The 24,267-nt window shown below is 43.0% G+C and overlaps 1 protein-coding gene across 6 annotated transcripts in view; it reads left to right on the top strand.

Annotated features, from left to right (window-relative positions):
* The first annotated feature begins 2,264 nt into the window (after positions 1-2,264).
* The window catches only part of ppp1r9a (protein phosphatase 1, regulatory subunit 9A), a 321,619-nt gene continuing 299,616 nt past the window's right edge, over positions 2,265-24,267 (top strand). For all 6 annotated transcript variants that reach the window (XR_013889014.1, XM_080207861.1, XM_080207856.1 and 3 more), the window contains exon 1: positions 2,265-4,007. Coding sequence is in view for 5 of the 6 variants with exons in the window: in XM_080207861.1 (XP_080063987.1) it covers positions 2,574-4,007 (1,434 nt within the window). In the remaining variant the exon portion in view is untranslated. The remainder of the gene's footprint in view (positions 4,008-24,267) is intronic.

Below are 24,267 nucleotides of genomic sequence, written 5' to 3'. Positions count from 1 at the left end.
TGACAGCGCTGGGTTGAACATTGCATGCTGATAGCGCTAGGCTGAGCATTGCAGGCTGACAGCGCTGGATTGAACATTGCAGGCTGACAGCGCCAGACTGAGCATTGCAGGCTGACAGCGCCGGGCTGAGCATTGCAGGCTGACAGCGCTGGGCTGAGCATTGCAGGCTGACAGCGCTGGGCTGAGCATTGCAGGCTGACAGCGCTGGATTGAACATTGCAGGCTGACAGCGCTGGGTTGAACATTGCATGCTGATAGCGCTAGGCTGAGCATTGCAGGCTGACAGCGCTGGATTGAACATTGCAGGCTGACAGCGCTGGGTTGAACATTGCATGCTGATAGCGCTAGGCTGAGCATTGCAGGCTGACAGCGCTGGATTGAACATTGCAGGCTGACAGCGCCAGACTGAGCATTGCAGGCTGACAGCGCCGGGCTGAGCATTGCAGGCTGACAGCGCTGGGCTGAGCATTGCAGGCTGACAGCGCTGGGCTGAGCATTGCAGGCTGACAGTGCCAGGCTGAGCATTGCAGGCCGGCAGCGCCGGGCTGAGCATTGCAGGCTGACGGTGCTGGGTTGAACATTGCAGGCTGACAGCGCTGGGCTGAGCATTGCAGGCTGATAGCGCTAGGCTGAGCATTGCAGGCTGACAGCGCTGGATTGAACATTGCAGGCTGACAGCGCTGGGTTGAACATTGCATGCTGATAGTGCTAGGCTGAGCATTGCAGGCTGACAGCGCTGGATTGAACATTGCATGCTGATAGCGCTGGGCTGAGCATTGCAGGCTGACAGCGCCAGACTGAGCATTGCAGGCTGACAGTGCCGGGCTGAGCATTGCAGGCTGACAGCGCTGGGCTGAGCATTGCAGGCTGACAGCGCTGGGTTGAACATTGCAGTCTGACAGCGCTGGGCTGAGCATTGCAGGCTGACAGTGCTGGGTTGAACATTGCAGGCTGACAGCGCTGGGCTGAGCATTGCAGGCTGACAGCGCCGGGTTGAACATTGCAGGCTGACAGCGCCGGGCTAAGCATTGCAGGCTGACAGCGCTGGGTTGAACATTGCAGGCTGACAGCGCCGGGCTGAGCATTGCAGGCTGACAGTGCTGGGTTGAACATTGCAGGCTGACAGCGCCGGGCTGAGCATTGCAGGCTGACAGCGCTGGGCTGAGCATTGCAGGCTGACAGTGCCGGGTTGAACATTGCAGGCTGACAGCGCCGGGCTGAGCATTGCAGGCTGAAAGCGCTGGGCTGAGCATTGCAGGCTGACAGCGCTGGGTTGAACATTGCTGTCTGACAGCGCTGGGCTGAGCATTGCAGGCTGACAGTGCTGGGTTGAACATTGCAGGCTGACAGCGCTGGGCTGAGCATTGCAAGCTGACGGTGCTGGGTTGAACATTGCAGGCTGACAGCGCTGGGCTGAGCATTGCAGGCTGACAGATGACAGCGCTGGGCTGAACATTGCAGTCTGACAGCGCTGGGCTGAGCATTGCAGGCTGACAGTGCTGGGTTGAACATTGCAGGCTGACAGCGCTGGGCTGAGCATTGCAGGCTGACAGTGCTGGGCTGAGCATTGCAGGCTGACAGCGCTGGGCTGAGCATTGCAGTCTGACAGCGCTGGGTTGAGCATTGCATGCTGATAGCGCTAGGCTGAGCATTGCAGGCTGACATCGCTGGATTGAACATTGCATGCTGATAGCGCTAGGCTGAGCATTGCAGGCTGACAGCGCTGGATTGAACATTGCAGGCTGACAGCACTGGGTTGAACATTGCAGGCTGACAGCGCTAGGCTGAGCATTGCAGGCTGACAGCGCTGGGTTGAACATTGCAGGCTGACAGCGCTGGGTTGAACATTGCAGGCTGACAGCACTGGGTTGAACATTGCAGGCTGACAGCGCTAGGCTGAGCATTGCAGGCTGACAGCGCTGGGTTGAACATCACAGTCTGACAGCGCTGGGTTGAACACTGCAGTCTGACAGCGCTGGGCTGACCATTACAGGCTGACAGCGCTGGGTTGAACATTGCAGGCTGACAGCGCTGGGCTGAGCATTGCAGGCTGACAGATGACAGCGCTGGGCTGAGCATTGCAGGCTTGCAGCACTGGGCTGAGCATTACAGGCTGAGGATTGCTGCTTTGGGGGATGGTGCACCCTCACTGCCCATGCTTGTGTCCTCGCGGTCTCTGCTGGCCTGACGTGCGGTGACGCGATGACGTGAAGGCGGCGCGAGGTGGCCGGGCGGCCGTTGTGTTTCAGTGGGAGGCAGCGCGAGGGGCGGCTGGAGTAACGGCTGCGGGCGCGAGCGAGCCAGGGAGAGCGCGAGAAGGAGGGAGGGAGCCGCTGTGAGCCCGGGGCCGGGCCGCCAATCGGCTCCCGCCGGCATGTTCGCGGGCAGCTGTTGCTGCGCTTCGGGTTCATGGGCACCTGTACCGTAGCGCCTCCGGGCTTTTCCTCCTCCCGGCATGACAGTGGCCGAGTGAGAACCCGAGTGGAGCATTTGTTCGGAGGTAGCAGCCGGGAGGTGGGAACCGTTTTTCACACGTCCCCATCATCGGCTGCTGCTGCCGCCGCCGGTAAAACATGATGAAGACAGAGGCTTCAGGAGAGAGATCGACCCTCCGCAGCGCTTCGCCGCACCGCAATGCTTACAGGACCGAGTTCCAGGCTCTCAAAAGCACCTTCAATAAAGGCGCCGGCAGCGCGGGGGTGGCGGCCACCGCCACTGGAGGTAATGGGAAGGCGAGGGAAGGCTGCGAGAACCCGCAGCAGCAGCAGCAGCAAAGCCGAGGAAGAAAATACGGCTCCAATGTTAACCGGATCAAGAACATGCTGTTCATGCAGATGGGCATGGGACCCGGAGAGGACACCGGGGCTCCGACCCACAGTAAAGGCAACCGCGGGGCTTCCTCGTCCCCGAATCGGAGGGTCCGAGCCCGGGATGTAGCCGAGGTTCCAGCCGGCCCCCGGGTCAAGCTGGCGGATCGGACGAGTCGCATCGACAGCACTCGGGACGGGCCATCGACCTACTCCAAATTTTCGGAGACCCGCAAGCTGTTCGAGCAGAGTAGCCGGGAGGCGGCGGCCGCCCTTTCCCACCAGAGCTCCCCCAAAAGGGAGAGGAAGGGCTCCCAGGACCAGATCCTGGACGAGCTGCCGGGGCTCGATGGTCCCCGTTCTCATCGAGGCAGCACTGAGTCTTTGGACAGCAGCAGCCCCAGGACGGAGACCGTATCTCCCACCGTCAGCCAGCTCAGTGCCGTCTTCGAAAACACCGAGCAGCAAAACCTGGCACCGGGCGAAAGCGGGCTCTACAGCTCGTCCAAAACAACTGAACAGCTGAACGACGAGCAGCAGCCGGATTGTAAAACATCCTCTATCCAATGCCAACATGGGATTTATTTTGTAAACCAAGATGCTGTAGGTTTACCTAGGGCACATGAAAAACAGCAAAACAATGCCAGCCATGCGACATTTCCACCTGACACTGTAAAAACAGACGAATCTTTTCACCAGAGCAGTGCGGTGGACGTAAGGCAGATTAAAGCTGGGGTCCGTGACGATGTAGACCATCATGATGATAATTTGGGGAAACAGACAAAGATTGGTTTGGACGTGAAGCAAGCTAGTATTGTCTCCGATCTTTTAAAACACAGTTCTGTTGCAGGTGGAAGAGCTTCGTGTAAGGAAGGTTCAACAGCAAGTGAAAATTCCTCGGAGGAAAGTACAACTGAACACTCTGGGTCTCCCGCTATAAATCGATCAACTGACAAAACCAACGGGAAGGACTATCCCAAAACAGAATCTAAAGTTCAAAATGAGAGGCCTGAGGGCTGCAGCGTGGAGTCAGGAGATGATGCTGGTTGGGAGCACACTTATGAGGACTCAGAGGAGCAACTGGATAGCGATGAAAATAATTATGAACCAATTGTGGAATGTACAGAAGTAACAGGATTGTCCGATGAAGATAATATTCCAACCAAGAGGAAAGTTAAGTTCAGCACTGCTCCCATAAAAGTAAGCGAATCATTCATGTGTATCAATAACTCTGCATGTTATGGCACCTTAACAAATAAACCTATATGTGGCAAGTTTCAGAAATTGTACAGTTTCTTAAAAAATGCAGACTAATTTTAACTGTGATGTCTTTTTAACCGGGTGCGTGGTTATTTTCGGATTTTAAAAAATCTGAATTACATTAGATTTATGTACAGATGCTGTCAGAATTGATGTAAATGCTCCAAAGGATTATTTTCAATGCAATATTGAAATGAACATTTTTTCCGTTTGTCAATTTCATCAACGACAGAAGTGGCAGTCAGATTTACACGGAAATCACGTTGGATAGATGTTGTAGCATGTTTAAATGGCAATGCACAAGATGCTAATATGGATAGGAGACAGCAATCCCAAAGCTTGTGCCTTTGTAAATCATTCCCTGAAAATATTGAACGTGCCCGTTGGTGCATGGCTAAAACATAATTTTTCTTACTTGCAAATACGAATGTATGGGGACGTTCTTGTTTTTCTCTGCATCCTTTAAAGGAGCACATGAAAGCATGGTTCCTTGCAGGAAAACTAACAACCAGTGTTCGTTGCTTGAGGCGTTCAGCCCATACAGTCTCGAGTGCGTAACGTAGCAACTGCACTAGCTCCTATAAAAACAAACTGAAACGTTAGTGTTGAAATCACATTTTAAACCCATTGTAGTTACTGAGAGTTCATAAAACAAGAAGTCTGATGTCAGTGCGACCGGAAGTGAACCAAAAAGGAAACCCCAGACGTGCGAAGGATAAAAGCGTGCCTGAACTACTCCAATTTCGAGTAACATCTACGTAAATTAACAAATGTGTCTGAAATCTGCCCTAGACTTAAATGTTTACCTGCATAAGTTACTATTTATACACTTAACTTTTTAATGTCATACTTTAAAGCTAGTATCACTTCTCGCATGATTCACAATAACTTGCATTTTATATGGCCCCGTAACACCGATAAGCTACAGATCAAAATAGAAGTAAAAAGTAGAAAAAGAAAAAGTTGCATTTTATGTAATAGTTTTCCCGACGACAAAATGGCTCAGGGCTTTATGACCAATTAAGTACTATTTTGAAGTGTTATTGTGTGCATGTAGGAAAAGTGGCAGCCGATTTATGTGCAACTAGCTACTATAAACAGCAATTTGATAATGAGTAGTTAATCTCTTTTTATGATACTGTTGATGCAGAAATATTGGACAGGATACTGGGGATAATTCGCTTGGTCCAAAATAGTTGCATGGGATCTTTTTCATCCACTTGAGAGAGCAGGGTTGTGAGGTGCGGTAGGGGAAGGAACTCAGTTTAACATCTCATCTGAAAGATGGCATCTCCAAAAACAAAGTGTTGCTTAATAATGTACGTGAGTGTGAGCCTTGGTTTTTGTGCTCAGTTCTTGGAGTGGGACTTAAACCTGCAATCTTGTGACTCAGAGGTGAATGTGTTTCCCACTGAGCAAAAAGGTGAACACAATGCAAGGCTTATATTAAATGGTGCCTTTAATAACGTCCTTGGGATGCCCAAAGGGCTTTACGGTTAAGTACTTTTGAGCTGTAGTCGCTGTTAATCTTGGAAATACAGCAGCCAGTGTGTACATGGTAAGCATCCACAAACACCAATGTGATAATGGCTGCTCAGCCAAAGATAATGAAAGAAGTGACCAAATGCTTAGTCAGAGATGGGTTTCAAGGAAGGCCTTAAAACAGATAGAGAGAGATGAGAGGTTTGGGGTTTAGGGAGGGAATTTAAGAATGCTGAGTCTAGACAATTGAAAGCACAACTTCAGATGATTTGATAAAATAAAGGGAGAAGTGCATAAAGGCCTGAGTCCAAGGAATGGAGAATTGTGAAGGCTGGAAAATGTTGCAGAGATAGGGAAGGGCAAGACCATGACAAGATTTTTATATGAACTGACAATTTTAGATTGGAAACATAGGTTATGAGCTAATATAAGTTAATAGGAGCTGGAATGACAGATCAGCAGGACTTGGTTCAGTATGGGATATGTAAAACTGATTTTTGTATGAGTTGCCTTACTAGATGAGATTTGGAATTCCTGCAGGCTGGAGGTGACAAAGGCATGGTTGAGGTTATCAACGAAGACTGGGCTGAGATGAGGGTGAAGGTGAACAATGCTATACAGAGTGTGGCGTTTGGTCCTTTAAGGGACACTGGTTCCCTGACTCTGCACAATCTGGGAGTAGGATTGGTGAGCTTGGATTGCTGTACCGGAACTCCCTCAGAAGCTGATTGGCAGCCATGAGGCTTCAAGCTTCTGTATTATATGTAAACAAAAGTTGCAGTTGTCATTTATCTAATTGATAAACAGGAATTATTACATTGGTGATAAAGATAAAAAAAAGTGAACTGAAGATTATGAAAATGAACTCGTTGAAGTTCAGTTCAAGTGGAGGAACAGAGCATTGTTTGCAGAAATGTCCATATTCGGATAGATAGTCCCTTCTGATGGCTCTTTGAAGGATTAGACACTACTTTGAATGTTTGAGTTACCATTTTCAGGCCAGTGGAGTAAAGGAGGCAGGGAAGCAAAAGGATATCCTTCTGAGCACGTGTGGGACCAAGGCCTTCAATTTAATATATGCCTCACACATAGAAGGAAACATATAGGCTGTTTGAGAGAGTTGCTCCAGCAGTTTGTATTGCAGTCAGAGCCATATTGCCATTTGGGAATATTGTTGACTATCATAACATAAGAACATAAGAAATAGGAGCAGGAGTAGGCCATCTAGCCCTTCGAGCCTGCCCCGCCATTCAATAAGATCATGGCTGATCTGTTGTGGCTCAGTTCCACTTTCCCGCCCTCTCCCCATAACCCTTAATCCCCTCTCTCCAAGCACTGAAGTACCTGTACGTGGACACAACCAATATATCCATGGGAACATACAGAACTGAACTGCCAGTGCCTGAAGAGACACCTTTTATTGTCGTCTCAGCTGACAGCAATCCTGTGTAAGTGCCCCAAACAGTGGAATTACACCATTCCACAAATGAAAACCATTTGAAGGATTTAGTTAACAATTGACCAATGTACTAAATATTTTAATTATATTGTACTGCTTAAATTGAGTATTAATATTTGTATGAAAGGACTGGGGGGATGGAGAATGTGGTGAATGTTCCTTTAAGAATATGGGTCACATGACCCAGGAACCAATCTGGGAGCAGAGTAGGGCGGGGGTCACCCCTCCACCAGAACCTTCTAGGCTGACTGGCAGCCAAAAGACTGCAGTCCACTATTGTAGCTATATGTAAATAAATGTTCCAGTTATTTACCTAATTGATTAGGAATTACACAGAACGTTATTACACAGAAATAAGTAGTCTTTGTTACAGCAATATTGAGTCAAAATTCAGCTGAGGTTGAATAAGTTGTCAGAATTACAACCTGGTTCAGCTTAAATCATTGACTGGGGAGAGTGGGGGACTAGTGGAATTAGAAATGAACTTATTGAATCTTTGGCTGGGGCCAAAGGTTATTATTTCAGTCTTGCCAATATTTAACCAGAAGAAATTGCAGCTTATCTGTGACTCTTGAGTAGATTGATAGCAAATGATGGACAGGTAAAGCTGGATTTTGTCAGTGTATATGTGCACGTTTACCCAACATGGCTTTGTTGCCATGGTAAGGAAATGTGGGGGGTGGGGGCAAGAAATCACCCTTGGAGACCTCCTGAGGTAAGTGTGCTGTTGCAAATGGGAATCATTGTAGAAATGGCCTGACTTTGATAGAGCAGCAAAGAATTGAACAAAGTTAAAGCAATCTTTCTGAACACAATAACAGGAAAAAATTAAGACCGAGCAGGTCTGTTTCACAATATCAAAAACTAACAAAATTTGGTAAGGTGAGGAGAGAGAATTCATTCTCAAAGTACATGCAGTTTGTGACTTGGTTATATTGGTGGTGGTATTGGCATAGAAATCTCTTGAGGAATTCTAATGGGGTGTCAGGACAGCTGTGCACAAATCTCAGAGGGCAGCAGAACATTTGAGTGTATTTGAGAGTAAAGGGTAATTGGATATGAAATGGCAATGAACAGAGGTTTAGAAAATTTTTATTGAGAGAGGAGCAGTGATGGTTTTGAAAGGGAGGAGAATAGTGACTTTTCAAAATGTCAGCCAATGTGGGGATTGGTCAGAGGTTTAATGGGAATTAGGATCAAGGGGAAGGAAGAGAATCCGTTGGATATGAGCTCAGATTGGGCAAAAAGCTACCGAGGAATTGGGGGGGTGGTGGTTGGTGGTGTTGTGGTTGGGCTAGGGCAAGGTGAATTATGAGAATGTTTGACTTGATCAACAACAGTAAAGGGTAGAAGTCTAATTGACACATAATGGATGATGTCTACTTGGGGTCACATGTTTCTGAGATGGGCCTCCTGTGACTGAATAGGCCAATCCTTGGGCACATGGGACAAGATATTCCACAAGGCAGTGGGATTTTGGAGTGCAGGACTTGCTTCCTTTCCTTCTTTGCCATCACACTGCCTCGTCATTAAGACATTGTGACATAAAGCGTGATGCAGCTTTATGGGCATGTTGTCATCGTTCTAAATGATTGGCAGCATGATCCTCCCAGGTGCTGATGTCAAATGCTGTCAGGTTTCAACGAGAGCATCAGAGTATTTTTAAACTATTTTCCTTATTCTCCTTTGGAATATTGCAAGTTAAGAAAACAGGACTGGTAGGGAAGATGGTTTTCAGTTATCTGGACCCAGTATAAGTCCATCAGAGTTGATTTTGCAGGCGTTTGGCCTGCATGCTTGTGAAGCAAGGACATGAATGTTTTTTCAACTGTGCTTCCCATGAGTCTGGAGGATACAGTGAAGGTTTTTCTAGTTGAATTTCTCTAGTGTTCTTATGTACTGTTAATGCCCAAACTATGTCTCATTGCAGTACAAGTGTGGTGACAACTCATCTGTATGCTAAAACTTTCGTTGACTTGAGGATGTCTTTGTTGTGAAACACTTGCTACTGTAGCTTGGGGCAGCTGATCAGTTATTGGACCTCATCAGTAGTAGCCATTTGAAATAGGTGGCTTCAAAGATAGGGAATGTGCTCAACATAAATATTTTGCTGACCAGGTGTGGGTTATGAGTTCTGTTTTGCCCCTGTTCAAGGATAGACAGAGTTTCTTGTATGTAGAATTGAAGAGATCAAGACTAGCTTGCAGATTTGATGCAAAGTGGGCAACGAAGCTGCAGTTATCTAGAAACTGTTGATCATGTATATTTATGATAGTCAGTAGGGCGAGACAGGTTAAGAAATTTTCCACCTAGATGTATTTAATACTGAAAAGAGAGGTCATTTGATCTTTGAGATGAATAACTGCAGTTAGATTGGAAATTGTACGACGAGTGTCACACAGCCTTGCTTGACTTTTTGATTCAAGTTTTGATGGCATTTGTTTCGGAACACCTATTGTGATGAAGTGTCTTAAATATCCAGATCTTTGGAACACAATCCACAGAATCTTGTGATTCAGAGCAAAGAAAAATACAGCACAGGAATAGGCCCTGCCCTCCAAGCCCATGCTAATTATGATGACCTAACTGAACTACAAAAAAAAATTCTTGCCTTACTCGGTTTATATCCCTCTTCTCTCTCTTCACGTACCCATCCAGATATCTTTTAAATATTGCTAATGTTGCTTGCTTCCACCACCTCCTTTGGCAGTGCATTCCAGGCACCCACCACTCTGTGTGGAAAAACTTACCCCCCCCATATCTCCCTTAAGCTTTCCCCCTTTCACCTTGAACTTGCGCTCCTTGTAATTGATACTTCTACCTTGGGAAAAAGCCTTTGACTGTCCACCTTGTCTATGCCTCTCGGGTTTCCCTTCAGCCTCTGTCTTTACAGTGAAAACAATCCTAGTTTATTCATCCTGTCTTCATAGTCGACACACTGTAGACCAGGTAACAGCCTGGTGAATCTTTTTTGCATTCTTTCCAAAGCTTCCACGTTCATCTGGTAGTGGTGACCAGAACTGCATGCAATACTCCAAATATGGCCTGTCTGAAGTTTTATATAGCTGCAGCATGATTTCCCAACTCTCGCATTCCATGCTTTGGCCAATCAAGGCAAGCATGCCATATACTTTCTTAATCACTTTGGCCACTTGCGTTGCCCAGATCCTTCTGCATGTTAATGTTTCTAAGGATTCTGCCATTTACGGTATGACTTAGACCTAAATTTGATCCTCCAAAATGCATCACCTTGCATTTGTCTAGGTTAAACTCTACCTGCCATCTACTGAGTCAAATTATTTAATCAAGTTCATTAATGCAATGAAGAATTCCTGGTGATGTTCTTGACATTTTCTTGAATCTGTCTGGCAAAAAAAAACCATGTCAGAGGTTCCTTAGAGTTACTTTGTGCAGTAATGTGACATTCCCAGTGCTGCACAAACAGGAAGCAACAGTAACCTGAATAGATAACCTCTACTCTAACTATAAAGAATTCACAAACTCCCTACACTTTTAGATCTTTATTTTGGTAATAGAAATAAAACCTTTTCCATCTGTTTTCTATTTAAATGGTAACCAGTGTCACCAGTTAATAGTTTTAACAGAAATATATGATAAATTCTTAAGAGGTTCACATCCTATAGTATAATAGGTTACTTTATTCAGTGGTTGTAAATCAGTAAGGGTAACTTTCAGAATTAACTTGTCCTCATTAAAACAATACTGTGCAATTTGTGGCCTTTGGATATTGAACCAAATTCAGCCCACGATCTCAATATCACATCTCGTGCTTCATTTGGGAGCTTGTGCTCAAGGAAAACTTGACTGAGTGATTTGAGCATCCCTGTCCCAGAGAAATAGAAAACTGCTTCTTAATTGGTTATGCATTGCCATGTTTTTATTGTGTAAACGGGCTAGTGAGGAAGCAGGCTTTTGGCCCAAGAAATTTAAAAAAGATGAAACAGCATAACATTGCGGGTCAACAGGTGCAGTAATTGCTTGAAAAAAGCAGTGACCTTAAGTTTAAAGTTTATTTATTCATGTCACAAGTAGGCTTACATTAACACTGCAATGAAGTTACTGTGAAAAGCCTCGAGTCACCACAATCTGGTGCCTCTGTGGATACACTGAGGAAAAATTTAGCATGGCTAATGCACCTAACCACCATACCATTGGACTGAGGAAGGAAACTGGAGCATCTAGAGGAAACTTACGGAAACATGGGGAGAATGTGCAGACTCCAAACAGACAGTGACCCAAGCTGGGAATTGAACTCGGGTCCCTGGCGCTGTGAGGCAGTGTGCTAGCCATTGTCCCGCCCTTACATGGTGCAACAAACCAAACAAAAGATGAGAATGCAGATCAGAGCGTATGTCAAGAAACACAAAGGGGGTGGGATGAAAGGAGAAGTTGATTTTAAATGTTTGATAGAAATGGCTTATTTGTTTATAGTAGGCTCAGATTTTTTATTATAGCCCACTTAATAGTTATGCCAAATGGATCTGGTTCTCTGCTCCATAAACATGGAACAGGTATAAATTGGTAATCAAGTTGGGAGTAATTTGTTGTATGGAATGGACTGAGCACCATATAATGCAACTTGCAAGGATTTGTTATTACTTGCGCAGTGTAGGAAGATGAGACTGTTAATAAGGATTTAATTAGAATTGCTGGTCAAGGATTGTTGATGTTAGATTGCTCTGACATTACGATCTGATGGATGTCTGTGGAGATGTTCCATGATCAACTATAGGCTGTTTACTCTAGCAAGTTTATCTGCTACAAAGCTTCTAAACTACCTGTTTGAATCCTTTTGGAATCTACACAAGTCTACTAATTTGTATTCACATGTATGATTTAGAGGCCATTACTGTCACTTGATATCTGATAATGCTGTCTCTGGATGCCAGCAACACCACTGGGTAATGGTAAAAATATATGATCTTTGATTAGCAGAATAATTAGAACCAGTGCAGTATAAAAGGAAGTCATTTGGCCCATTAGGTCTGGGCTGACCCTTTTCTAGAGCAGCCCAAAATTTATTTCACTGTCCTGTTCTTTCCTCATGGCCTTGTATTCTCCCTTGCTTCAGACATTTAATCCAGTTTTGTTTAAAAGATGCAGGGATATCTTTGGAGGTTATTGGGTGGAAATTTGACTGTAGTGACCCAAGGCATTTTGTACAAATACAGTTCGCATCAGAATTTTAAAATGCCAGATTTTGTTTGAAAAGTATGTTTGAAATGTTTTAATAAGACGACCAGACTCAGTTGTATCTGCCTTTGATAAATGTAAAGGTGACAACTCAAAGCGCACCAGCACAGCAGTGTGTAGGAATATCTGAAGTGCTGTGTCTGTGGGTATAAGCAAAGTTCCTGGACTGTTCTGAGTAGTTAAAACAGGTGTTATTACATATGCTGGTACTGTTTGTTGGGAGTAATGTAAAAAATGTTCTGTCATAAGTGTTAAGAGTCTTTCAATGAAGTAGGGTTCTTTTGGTGCTCTCATTCTTTGGACAGCTCATTGAAACTTTATGGACTCATGGGAAAGTCTGGTTTCCCAACACAGTTTTATAATAATGACAGTTTTGAGTCCTAGGTAATGAGATTTTATTTTTATTGTCCATCAAACTTCACTGAACATTTTGGTACTATTATCTGGATGCAATTCATTGGTTTCATGTATTGTCCTTCCAGTGAAATTCCTGGGTCTTTACTGTGTAAAGTTAGCAGTCAGAAGCTAATAATTTTAAATAAATGGTTAAATGTGGAAATGGAGCATAGATATTGTTAGAAAAACAACAATATGTTGACAGTAGATTCAGTTGATATGTCTCCGCATTCCGTAAACTTTGTGGATTACAATTGGAATTGCTATGCATGGAAGATTGTTGTAATGATACAGGATTTAGTATTTATATCAGCATATTTTGACAGCATATTTTATCTCAACTGCTGTACTTTTTCCAAATATCTCTACTACTGCAAGCAGTTTTGTGACTACTCTGTAGAATAGAGAAATATATGCTTAAATTGTTTACCCCAGTGCTTGGTAAATGAGAGAACATGTTTATCTGCTGGATTTCTGTCATAACTGGACAGAATATATAATTCAAACAGACGCATAGGTTGGGCAGTAATGAAGAGACATCACCTGTAAGTGGACACAAGACTCAAGTTTTCTGGTCCCAGCTTGGGGAGAATGGAATTACTGATAATGCAGTGATATGTAATGCTTTTATGCTGTAAATTTCAGTACATGTTTGAACCTATACTGAATTTGCGTAGGAACCAAGTAAGGACTGTTAAAAAGGAATTTTTTCTCCTACCACAGCTCAAGACCCCTCTGCTCCTGGATCACCCAAGGGATAGACACTAAAACCTGTGGTGAAACATTCAGTGTCTGAATTAATAAAAGTATTCATGTTTACAATTCTTTGTTAGTTTGATTTATTATCTGTTGAATAGGTTCTGTGCAGTTAAATTGATTAATTTCTGTTTGGAGAGTTTTCAGGAGTTGGAACTGTCTGATCTAACTCTAAAAATGTACCATGGTAGCTGAAGAACTCAACATGGTTCTGATTTTGCATATGTAGAGTATACAATTTTAATGTTTATTGGAGAATTAAGGATGACAGGTTAATTGATGACAAGGATGTCTTTTTATATTGCTGATGCTGGAATCCTGTTTTTTCAAAAGAGCAGTGCATTTAATTTTGGAAGTGGATACTTATAATTCAGAGCTTGTTTTGTGCATTGTTTTCCTTTTGACCACGGTGGAAGTTGTATATTGTGATGATACAATGCCTTTAAGAAATACATCTGTATCATGTTTCTTGTATGAGGCCTGTTTAAAATTCAACTGTTTTATACAATGCTGATTTGCCTGGGCAGCAGGCAGCTCAAATGTTGGGAATGTAGGATAATGACTGATTTTAGCTAATGGGGTGTTTATTTAATTTGAATTAATACATTTTGAATAAATGGATTTTGGGGTTTCAGATTAGGATTTTGATTTGGTTGGTTGATGAATAGAGTCATGTGTTAATGGGCAGAGTTTAGCTTGCAGGGACGGCAATGTTTAGAACAGTCTGTCTGATTCTGAAAGAAGTGAGCAGTGTCTTTCTGCCTCACTGGAGGTTGTTGTTGGGGCTTTCAAAAGACAGTTGTCACTCTAGAGATGTTTAAAAAGGAGGGGTTGAAAATTTTCGAACTGTTGACAAATACAAACCTGTAAGCCTATGCATTGCTAGCAAACTTTGAAAATTGGTTTTAAGTTTCTTAAAGAAATATTGCTTGAATTAGAACGAGAGCCAGGCAAAAGGCGGGGAATTATAGGCCGGTTAGTTTAACGTCTGTGGTAGGTAAAATGTTAGAATCTGTCATTAAGGAGGAAATTGCAAGGCATCTTGAAGGGAATTGCTTGATAGAGCAGACGCAGCACGGTTTCATTAAAGGGAAGTCGTGTCTGACAAATTTACTGGAGTTCTATGAGGATGTGTCTAGGGCGGTGGATAGAGGAGAGCCGGTGGATGTGGTCTTTCTAGATTTTCAGAAGGCGTTTGACAAAGTACCTCAAGAGGTTATTGCAGAAGGTCGAGGGACATGGAGTTGGGGGTAGGGTGTTAGCGTGGATAGAGGATTGGTTGTCAAATAGGAGGCAGAGAGTGGGGGTCAATGGGTGCTATTCGGATTGGCGGATGGTGACTAGTGGAGTGCCCCAGGGGTCGGTGCTGGGGCCTCGGCTTTTTACCATTTCTATAGATGATCTGGAGGAGGGAACCGAGTGTATGGTGTCGAAATTTGCTGATGACACCAAGATTGGTGGAACGGCAAATTGTGCGGAGGGTGTGGAGAGTCTGCAGAAGGATCTAGATAGGCTGGGCAAATGGGCCAGGAAATGGCAAATGGAATTTAATGTTGGCAAGTGTGAGGTTGTCCACTTTGGTAGGAAGAATGGTAGGAAGGACTATTACTTACGTGGTGAAAAACTGCAGCAGGCGGCGGTGCAGAGGGACTTCGGGGTCCTTGTGCATGAGTTGCAAAAACCCAGCTTGCAGGTGCAGCAGGTGGTCAGGAAGGCGAATGGGATGCTGGCCTTCATAGCGAGGGGGATTGAATATAAAAGTAGGGAGGTCTTGCTGCGGCTGTATAGGGCATTGGTGAGGCCGCAGCTGGAGTACTGTGTGCAGTTTTGGGCGCCGCACCTGCGCAAAGATATTTTGGCCTTGGAGGGAGTGCAGAGGAGGTTTACTAGGCTGATACCGGAGTTGAGGGGGTTGAGCTATGAGGAGAGGCTGAATAGACTAGGCTTGTACACGTTAGAGTTTAGAAGAATGAGGGGAGATCTCATTGAGACATATAAGATGATGAATGGGATGGATAGGATAGAGGTGGAAAGACTCTTCCCGCTCAAAAAAGACAGTAGGACTAGGGGGCACAGCCTCAAGATAAAGGGGGGGGCGGTTTAGAACAGAGTTGAGGAGGAACTTCTTCACTCAAAGGGTGGTGAATCTCTGGAATTCTCTGCCCGTTGAAGTGGTGGAGGCTGCCTCGCTAAATATTTTTAAGACGCAGGTTGATGGGTTTTTGATAAGAGAGGGGATTAAGGGTTATGGGGAGAGGGCGGGAAGGTGGAACTGAGCCGCGACAGATCAGCCATGATCTTATTGAATGGCGGGGCAGGCTCGAAGGGCTAGATGGCGTACTCCTGCTCCTATTTCTTATGTTCTTATGAATAGAGATAAGTTAGCAATTAAGAATTGTATTTTGTTATGTTTAAATATTGTTCAAATGTTAAACTATATTGTTAAATTTTGTTTTGATAAAAGCTTCCCAGGTTGTCCATAGAAACGCCCTGGAGTAAAATATCATATATATCGCATTAATGCCAAAATAGCAAACAGTTGGGGTCGAGCTTAACTGCAGAATATGCCTTGATATTTCTTATCTTGTAGCCAAACAAAATTGGGGTCTCTTTTCCAGGATTAAAAGCTATAAGATAGTCAAGTGTTGAGGACCTTTTTTTTTCAGGTGTTGCATTAGTTAGTTTAAGTAGAGAGTGTCTGTGCAATAGTGGTTCTTTCAGTGGCTAAAGTTTTCCTGCATGTGAAAAAAGTCACTTGGAGTGGTTTACAAAAGGTGGTTAAAACAAAATATTTGGAATTGGTGGACCAGCTGCAGTTGACCATACCTGAAGGGGCGAAGAAAGTGAAAATAATTTCAGTGATAGCTCAGCATTTAAAATTGCCAGAAACACTGTTGAAAGCACTGGAATTAGTTAGAATTCAGTTACAAATGAAACAGCTTGAATTAGAAGCAAAATAAAGAGAGGGCAAAAGCAAGAGAGTGAGAGAGCAATTGCAGTGGAAAGAGAAAGAATACCCTTGCAGAGCAAAGGGAAAAGGAAAGAGTTTTTGACCTTCGGAAACTGAAACTGAAAAGTGAACATGAAATTAAACTCGCAGTGGCAAAGGCAAAAGCATGAAGTAATGAAGATAATGAAATAAAACCAACCCGTTGTAGTCAAAAGCCTAGCGGGAATCGAGCACTACCATAGTTTGATGAGGAGGATGTTGAAGCCCTTTTTGAAAGTAGCTAAACCGATGGCCTCAGCTATTTAGGTATTGTTGATTCAAAGTTGGTAGGTAGAGCTAGCGAGGTAATTGTATCATTATCAGAGTTAGGTATCTAGGGATCATGATGAGGTGAGAAAAGCCTTAAGTGCATATGACCTAGTGCCAGAAGCCTACAAAATGAAACTTAGAAATCTAAGGAAGGAATCAGGTCAAATGTATAGTGATTCTTGTTTGAAAAAAATCAAACAAAGTAACTTCCATAGGTGAATAAGAGCATTGAAGACCAGACTTATGACGTTCTTCGGGGTGGCATGGTGGCACAGTAATAGCACTGCTGCCTCAAAGCATCAGGGACCAGAGTTTGATTTCTGGCTTGGGTCACTACCTTTGCGAAGTCTGCATGGGTTTCCTCCTGATGCTCCAGTTTCCCAAAAGTCTGAAAGATGTGCAGGTTAGGTACATTGGCCATGCTAAATTCTCCCTCAGTGTACCCAATCAGGTGCTGGAGTGTGGCGACCAGTGGATTTTCACAGTAACTTAATTGCAGTGTTAATATAAGCCTACTTGTGACATTAATAAATTAAACTTTAAAAAAACGATTATTTTGGAGGAGTTAAAAATTAACTTCCTGAGATTGGCAACAGATGGCAGAATGGAATGTATCCTAGGGTACTAAAAGAAATGGCAGGAGAAATAGCAAATGCAATCATGGTAATTTATCAAAATTTGCTGGAGTCTGGGGCGGTTCCAATAGATTGGAAAACAGCAAATGTGATGCCACCTTTTAAAAAAGGAGGTAAACAAAAGGCAGATAACTATAGGCCGCCTTTTGACTTCTATAGTAGAGAAAATGCTTAAATCTGTCATCAAGGAAGAAATAGTGAGACATCTGGATGGAAATTGTCCCATTGAGAAGGCACACCATAGGTTCATGAAAGTCAGGTCATGTTTAACCAATTTACTGGAATTTTTTTGAGGTCGTTATGAACACAGTGGACAGCAGGAAACTGGTGGATGTAATGTATCTGGATTTCCAGAAGGCATTCAACAAGATGCCGCACAAAAGGTTGCTACAGAAGATAAAGGTGCACGGCATTACAGGTAATGTATTAGCATGGATAGAAGATTGGTCTACTAACAGGAAGTGAAGAATGGGGATACATGGGTGTTTTCCTGGTTGGCGGTCAGTGACTAGTGGTGTGCCTCAGGGATCAGTTTTGGGACCACTATTGTTTACAATTTAGATGATTTTGAGTTGGAGACCAAGTGTCTGTCAAAATTCGCAGATGACACTAAGATGAATGGTAGAGCAAGGTGTGAAGAAGACGTTGCCTGCAAAGGGGTATAGATAGTCTAAGTGAGTGAACAAGAGTCTGGCAGATGGAGCACAATGTTGGTAAATATGAGATCGTCCATTTTGGTAGGAAGAACAGCAAAATGAACTATTATTTAAATGGTAAAATATTTGCAGCATTCTGCTGTGCAAGGGGACCTGAGTGTTCTTGTGCATGAATCACAAAAGTTGAGAGGTTATGTTGCAGCTGTATAAAGTGCTTGTGAGGCCACACCTGGAATACTGTGTACAGTTTTGGTCTCTTTATTTGAGAAAAAATTTACGGCTCTGCAGGGAGTGCAGAGAAGATTCACTCTGTTGATTCTGGAGTTGAGAGCTTGTGAGGCAAGACTGAGTAGACTCTACAGGACTGAGTAGAGGAGGAACACCACCTAAAGGGTTCTGAATCTGTGGAAGCAGAATCTGTGAATCCAGTGAAGCAGTTGAGGCTACCTCGTTGAATGTTTTTAAGGCAAAGGTAGATTTTTGAACAGTAAAGGAACTGAGGGTTATGGTGAGTATGCGGGTAAATGGAGCTGAGTTCTCAAAGGTCAGCCATGATCTTATTGAATGGCAGAGCAGGCTCAAGAGGCCAAATAGCCTACTCTTGCTCCTAATTTTTACGTTCTTATGCTCTTCTGTTAAGGAAAGCACTGGGAAGACACATGTGGTAAAACAGGATGTGTTTAAGTATCTGTTTTAGTAACAAACAGGATGGGTTTGTTAAGTAGTAAAGGAAACCATGATTGAAGCTAAAGCGGCACAAAAGGATGTACAGCCTGTTCAGGAGTTGATAACCAAGTGCAGATCTCTTTAAAGTGTTCACTTGCGTGCGTAAGATTTGCTCATGTATACCAGGAGTAGATGAAAAAGATTGAGACATACAGGAGCAAGATTTTTTTTGATAAGAGATGAGGAGGTGTGTAGTTGGGAGAGAGTATTGCCATAAAAGGTGGTAGTGTGTGGAATTCATGATGAAAAGAACAGTGCTCCATTGTGAAAGGTAAGATTGGAGAGTCTGGTGGTGATCGTAGGAATAATAGAGAAATTATCTTTTTCACAGATACAGTTTATCCTGGGTAATGATATAGCTGGGCCCAGGGTGGGAATGATGCCTACTGTGGTTGTAAAGCCAGTGGAAAGTCTAACAACTGAGATGTTGCAGGAAACGTATCCTCAGATATTTCCTGACTGTGGTAACAAAATCACAAAGCCACAACTTGAAACAGGCAGAGAAATCAAAGAGGTAAAGATGAGGAGACTGCGGTTCAGTTATCAAAAACAATTTTTGACCAGATGGTTGAGAAAGAACAGGTTGATGACAAAGCGGATATCTTCAGTTCAGGAAAGTAGGCAGAATAACAACACAAAATTGCAGAGATGAAACAGTTATATCAGCAAGCATACCCAGAAGAAAAACCTGAGTGTATACCAAAGTGTTGGTGCATTACCAATGATATCTGAATGAGGAAGTGAAGACTTTTACATATTCAGGCAGATGAAAAATGCGCTCCCACTCCCACCATGAGGGACACTCCAAGATGGAGTGTATCTTCACAGGCCCTGCCCCTTATCAATCCTAGCCTTGCAATGCCCACTGGCACCCTGATATTAACACCCTGACCTGGTTCCTTGGATTGTGAGGTGGGGGTAAATGCTTGCCCATGTGCCTCACACTGCCAGCCTGCAGAGGAAGGGTCCTCCAAGGGATCTTGAGGTTTTGTGGGCTCTGGCTGAGGGAGAAGGATTTTTGAAATTCAGACTCTCCCCGCAAGATGGGGTTTTTGTGGCTGGGGTTTTCTAGCTTAGCCCTGAGAAAAATGGAGATCACTCTTAGCATGATGATTTCAAGCAGCTATCAGTTCAAAATACTGTGAAACCTTTGAAGTGGCCTGGTGATGTCAATATCCATGCCTCTTGGACACCTGGGCGCCTTCAGAATAGCAGAAGTACTCCATTCTGCAGAATGGATTGCCATTGTGCTCTCTCAGAATGGCTAGGAGTGAGAAGACCCTTTTGAAGTCACCTAACTGACTGGAAGTGCAAATTTCATTAGGGGGATTCCTGGTGCAGTGTGGTCATTTTGCACTGTTCTGACTGACACTTCCACTTTATGGGAATGGTCTTCATTATTTGTTGTGAGGAAAGTATCTTGTAATTAGTTATAAATAGAACAGTGATCATAGCAAAAGAATTTGAGGTTTGGATGCTGTCATTGAGTTGATTTGACACTTGACTGATGATTGACAAGACCAGTTGCTGTGCAAACACTTAGCTAGGAAGTTTTGAGAGATTCCCCAGTGCATCTTTTAGGTACCCATCAAATCTAATGCTGGAGAGCTCGGAAGTTACAGCCAAAAATACTTGTGTCATCACCAGATGAGAATGGTTTTTCATACTCACTTGGGAGGCAAAACATTATTTCTGTGTAGACATATTTTCAATTACAAGACTAGTAGAAATTTTTTAACGTTGTTTTGCATTTTCTTGAAAGTAATCAATGAGGTAAATAATATGCATAAATTCAGTTGTGCCTTGCATCTAATCTTAGTTCAGGAATCCATCATTTTAGTTTAATTTTTGTAAACTGTCAAAGATATTTACCAGATGGAACTTCAAAGGGTAAAAATGTTATGTTGCTAGGGCCGTGCACTTAGTTATTAAGTTCAGTGTTCATGAGTTGGAGACTGTAGACCCCATGATATCTTATTTATAAATTTCAAGTTTACATATTTCAAGTTTACATATATTGGTCTAGTTTAGCATTGCTAATAATGTTAGTGAAATGTTGCATTTGGAAAGGTATAGTAATATGTTATATGATATTTCTTTTTAGTCAAGGTTCAGTGATAAAATTTAATATACCATGATTATTCTACTACTCTATTTTCTGAAACCTGACTTTCTTCACAGCTGAAATTGAAGGATCAAATTTTGAGGTTGAGAGAATACAAGGGATTTTTTTTTGATGCAATTTGATACATCATGTTTATGTTGGCTCTTTGAAAGAGCTACCTTATTAGTCCCATCCCCTTAGCCTTTTCTCATGGCCTGGCAAATATTCTCTCATATATTTATCCAATTCTCATATGAAAGTTACAATCTAAATTGCTTTCAGCATCCTTTCAAGCAGTGCATTCCAGATCACAATGGCTTGTTGGATTTTAAAAAAAGTCTAACCTCTGGTTCTTTTGCTAATTACTTTAAATCTGTGCCCTTTGGTAACCAGCCTTTCTGACAGTGGAAACAATTACTCCTTATTTACTTATCAAAATTGCTCATAATTTTTAACACCTATATTAGGTCTCCCCATAGTCTTCCTCCTTTGCTCTTTGGAGAGAGCAACCCCATTCTATCAATGGGTAAGCTAGTTACATAAATAAGGCACTCTGAGCATTAAGATCAAGCTACCAAATTTTGTGTAAGTAGAGCGGTACTGCAGTTTGAGTGTGTGACCTTCCTTTATGGGAATGTTATTTGGTATTGGTTGTGAGGAAAATATCTTGTAAATAGTTGTAAATACAATCGTGATCAGAACACTGGGATGTGAACGAGATCATTGAGTTGATTTGACACTTGACTGACTTGTAACTATGATGTGGAGTTGCTGGTGTTGGACTGGGGTAGTCACAGTAAGTAGTTCACAACACCAGGTTAAAGTCCAACAGGTTTATTTGGTAGCGTGAGCTTTTGGAGCACTGCTCCTTCGTCATGTGAGTGCTGAATTTGTTTCACAAACAGGTTGTACAAAGACACAAACTCAATTACAAGATAAAGGTTGGAATGTGAGTCTTAACAGGTAATCAAGTCTTTACAGGTGCAGAAATGAGAGTGGGGAGTGGGTTAATCAGAGGTTAAAGAGGTGTGAATTGTTTCAAGCCGGGAGAGGGAGTGAGATTTTGCAAGCCCAGCAAGTCGTTGGGGTTACAGATGGTGTGATATTAGGATCCAGGTTGAGGCCATCTTCGTGTGCGGAAGTTGACTATCAGTTTCTGCTCAGCAATTCTGCGTTGTTGTGTGTCGTGAGGCCGCCTTTGGAGAATGCTTACCTGAAGACCACAGGCTGATGCCCTTGACTGCTGAAGTGTTCTCCAACAGGAAGGGAACAATCCTGCCTGGTGATTGTCGAGCAATGTTCATTCATCCGTTGTCCTAGCGTCTGCATGATCTTGCCAATGTACCATGCCTTGGGACATCCTTTCCTGCAGCATATCTGGAGACAACGTTGGCCGAGTCACAAGAGTATGTACTGTGTACTTGGTGGGTGGTGTCCTCACGTGAGATGTTCAGTGACCGTAGGATGTATAAACACTTGTTGTTGTCCTTCAGTTTTCTTGCACGCAGTTTAAGTATTCAAAAGAAGTTTGTTTTCATAAAATACAATTTAATTGTTGAAAATGTTACTTTGGAATTATTTTCCCTGAGATTTATGCACAATTATTATTTGAGTCTATCTTTTTAACTAAACTCTCAAAGGCAAGATTTCTTTCTCCAACCAAATGACACTCCATAATTTGCACTGGTTCGGCCTATAACGTGGACCAGTAAAGGATCATCTGTGCAGAGTGGCATCTGCTCTGTGCTTTTCAACAGACAGATATGGGGGATTGTGGCTACTTTGTTTTCCAGCTTCCCAAGCCCCCCTCTGTTGGCCTGAATACATTATCAAAAATAACTACAATGCGTCACTGAGTCAATGCTTTATTTCGATTAAAGTCCTAGGGAAGATATGTTAACAGCTGTCATATGCTGGTGATATAAACTAAAACCACATGCTTGGTATTTCTTCTTTGAAATATATTGCATTATCTTTTATTTGTATCCTAGTTTGTGTTAATTGAAAATATCGTGGCGTAATCATTTCTCGAACGCAGTGCTGCAAGAAGTTCTTGGATATGTGTAGTAATTGGTAAAGGTGATAGATGTGCTTAATGAATGGAAAATCCTGAGCAGATTTTAATGTTAGCTTCAATTTGTATTTTTCCAATGTTTGTAAGCTTTCATTAACTGCTGCACTGAATATTTCAGAAGTACTTTATTGTGTTGCTACAGTATTTTGTATATGACAGTCTTAGGATTGCAAAAATGCCTGTTAGTATTTTCCTTCTTGCAAACTTAAATTTGTATAAGAAGTTAATAAACATTAGGAGTCAATATTCAACTCCTAATCTCTCCTCTTGTCCTGGAGCTACATTGACAGAAGCTTTCCATCATGACAGAAGTGGCCAGCAATCATAAATTCTGCCCTGAACACGGCAGTTTCCATTTTTGTGGGGGCAGGAATGGGAGTGGGACATGTTTTGTGCATGTTTGATTTACAGAGACAACAAGCCATTTAAATCAAGTGCGACTTTGGTTACCTTGGGAGTGTGAACCCAATGACCAGTTTGGGCTTGATAAGAGCAGGTCCGAACTCTGAGGATTTGTTTGTATCGCCAGAGTTCCCCTTTGGGGAGGTCAGGTCCCCTTTAGATCTTATTCTGAGATGTCTTTGGTAGGAGAGGCCAGAATTAAAGATGGGCATGCATATGTATATAAAGTGCATAAACCCATTGCTATAGAGCTCATTTAAACCATCAACAGACCTATCAAGAACAAATGCTGTTGGGACCTGTCAGAAGTCTCGAGAGGAATTGTAAAAAGCACCGCTTGAAGCTGTGAATCTGCCTAGGCATTTAAATGTCCTACCCTTTAAAATTGGGGCGGGGGAGGCAGAAACATCTGGAATTAAAACAAATAATTTCTTCCTGCTCCACTCTCTGTTGACATCAGCCAGAAGTTTTCCATTATTTGATTAGAGCTGCATGGCTTACTTCACAGCAATCTGTTATCAAGGTAGGCCCTTTCTTTATTTTACGGTTTAAAAGCTGCAAGTGATTATAGAATCTTTGAAGTGGAACAATGAATTCTAATGCATGTTGTTATGAAGGATTATGCACGTGAATGAAATATTTGTTATAAGGCTTTATTTAGTTGAAATGTAAATTGTTTCTTTTTCTTTTGCATATAATGAAGCTTGCAATATATATTTAGAATTTTACTTTATAGAATTAATTTGATCTTATCTCTGCGGACATGGTTGGTCTAAGGGCAAAGGGTGGGTGCAGACATGGGTTGAGGTGCTGCTAAATTGCAGTAGGGGCTATAAAGGGCCATAGGGGTTTGGGTGGAAGGAGATTGAAAACCCAACATCTGCACAGCTATTTTTAAAGGTCAGGTTCATGGAGCTGGGAATTTTCTCAACTCTGTGCACAAAACGTAGGAGTGAAAATATGGCTGCAATCTGTTGACAAAGGTGGAAGATGGGCTTCCAAGTTCTGCGACCACTATTGTTCACTCTATATATATA

Source organism: Carcharhinus amblyrhynchos, chromosome 2 (assembly GCF_965287045.1).
Source record: "Carcharhinus amblyrhynchos chromosome 2, sCarAmb.v2.hapA, whole genome shotgun sequence".
Classification (NCBI taxonomy): domain Eukaryota; kingdom Metazoa; phylum Chordata; class Chondrichthyes; order Carcharhiniformes; family Carcharhinidae; genus Carcharhinus; species Carcharhinus amblyrhynchos.
Note: the sequence above shows the minus strand (reverse complement) of the source record. Positions and strands in the feature narration are given on the sequence as shown.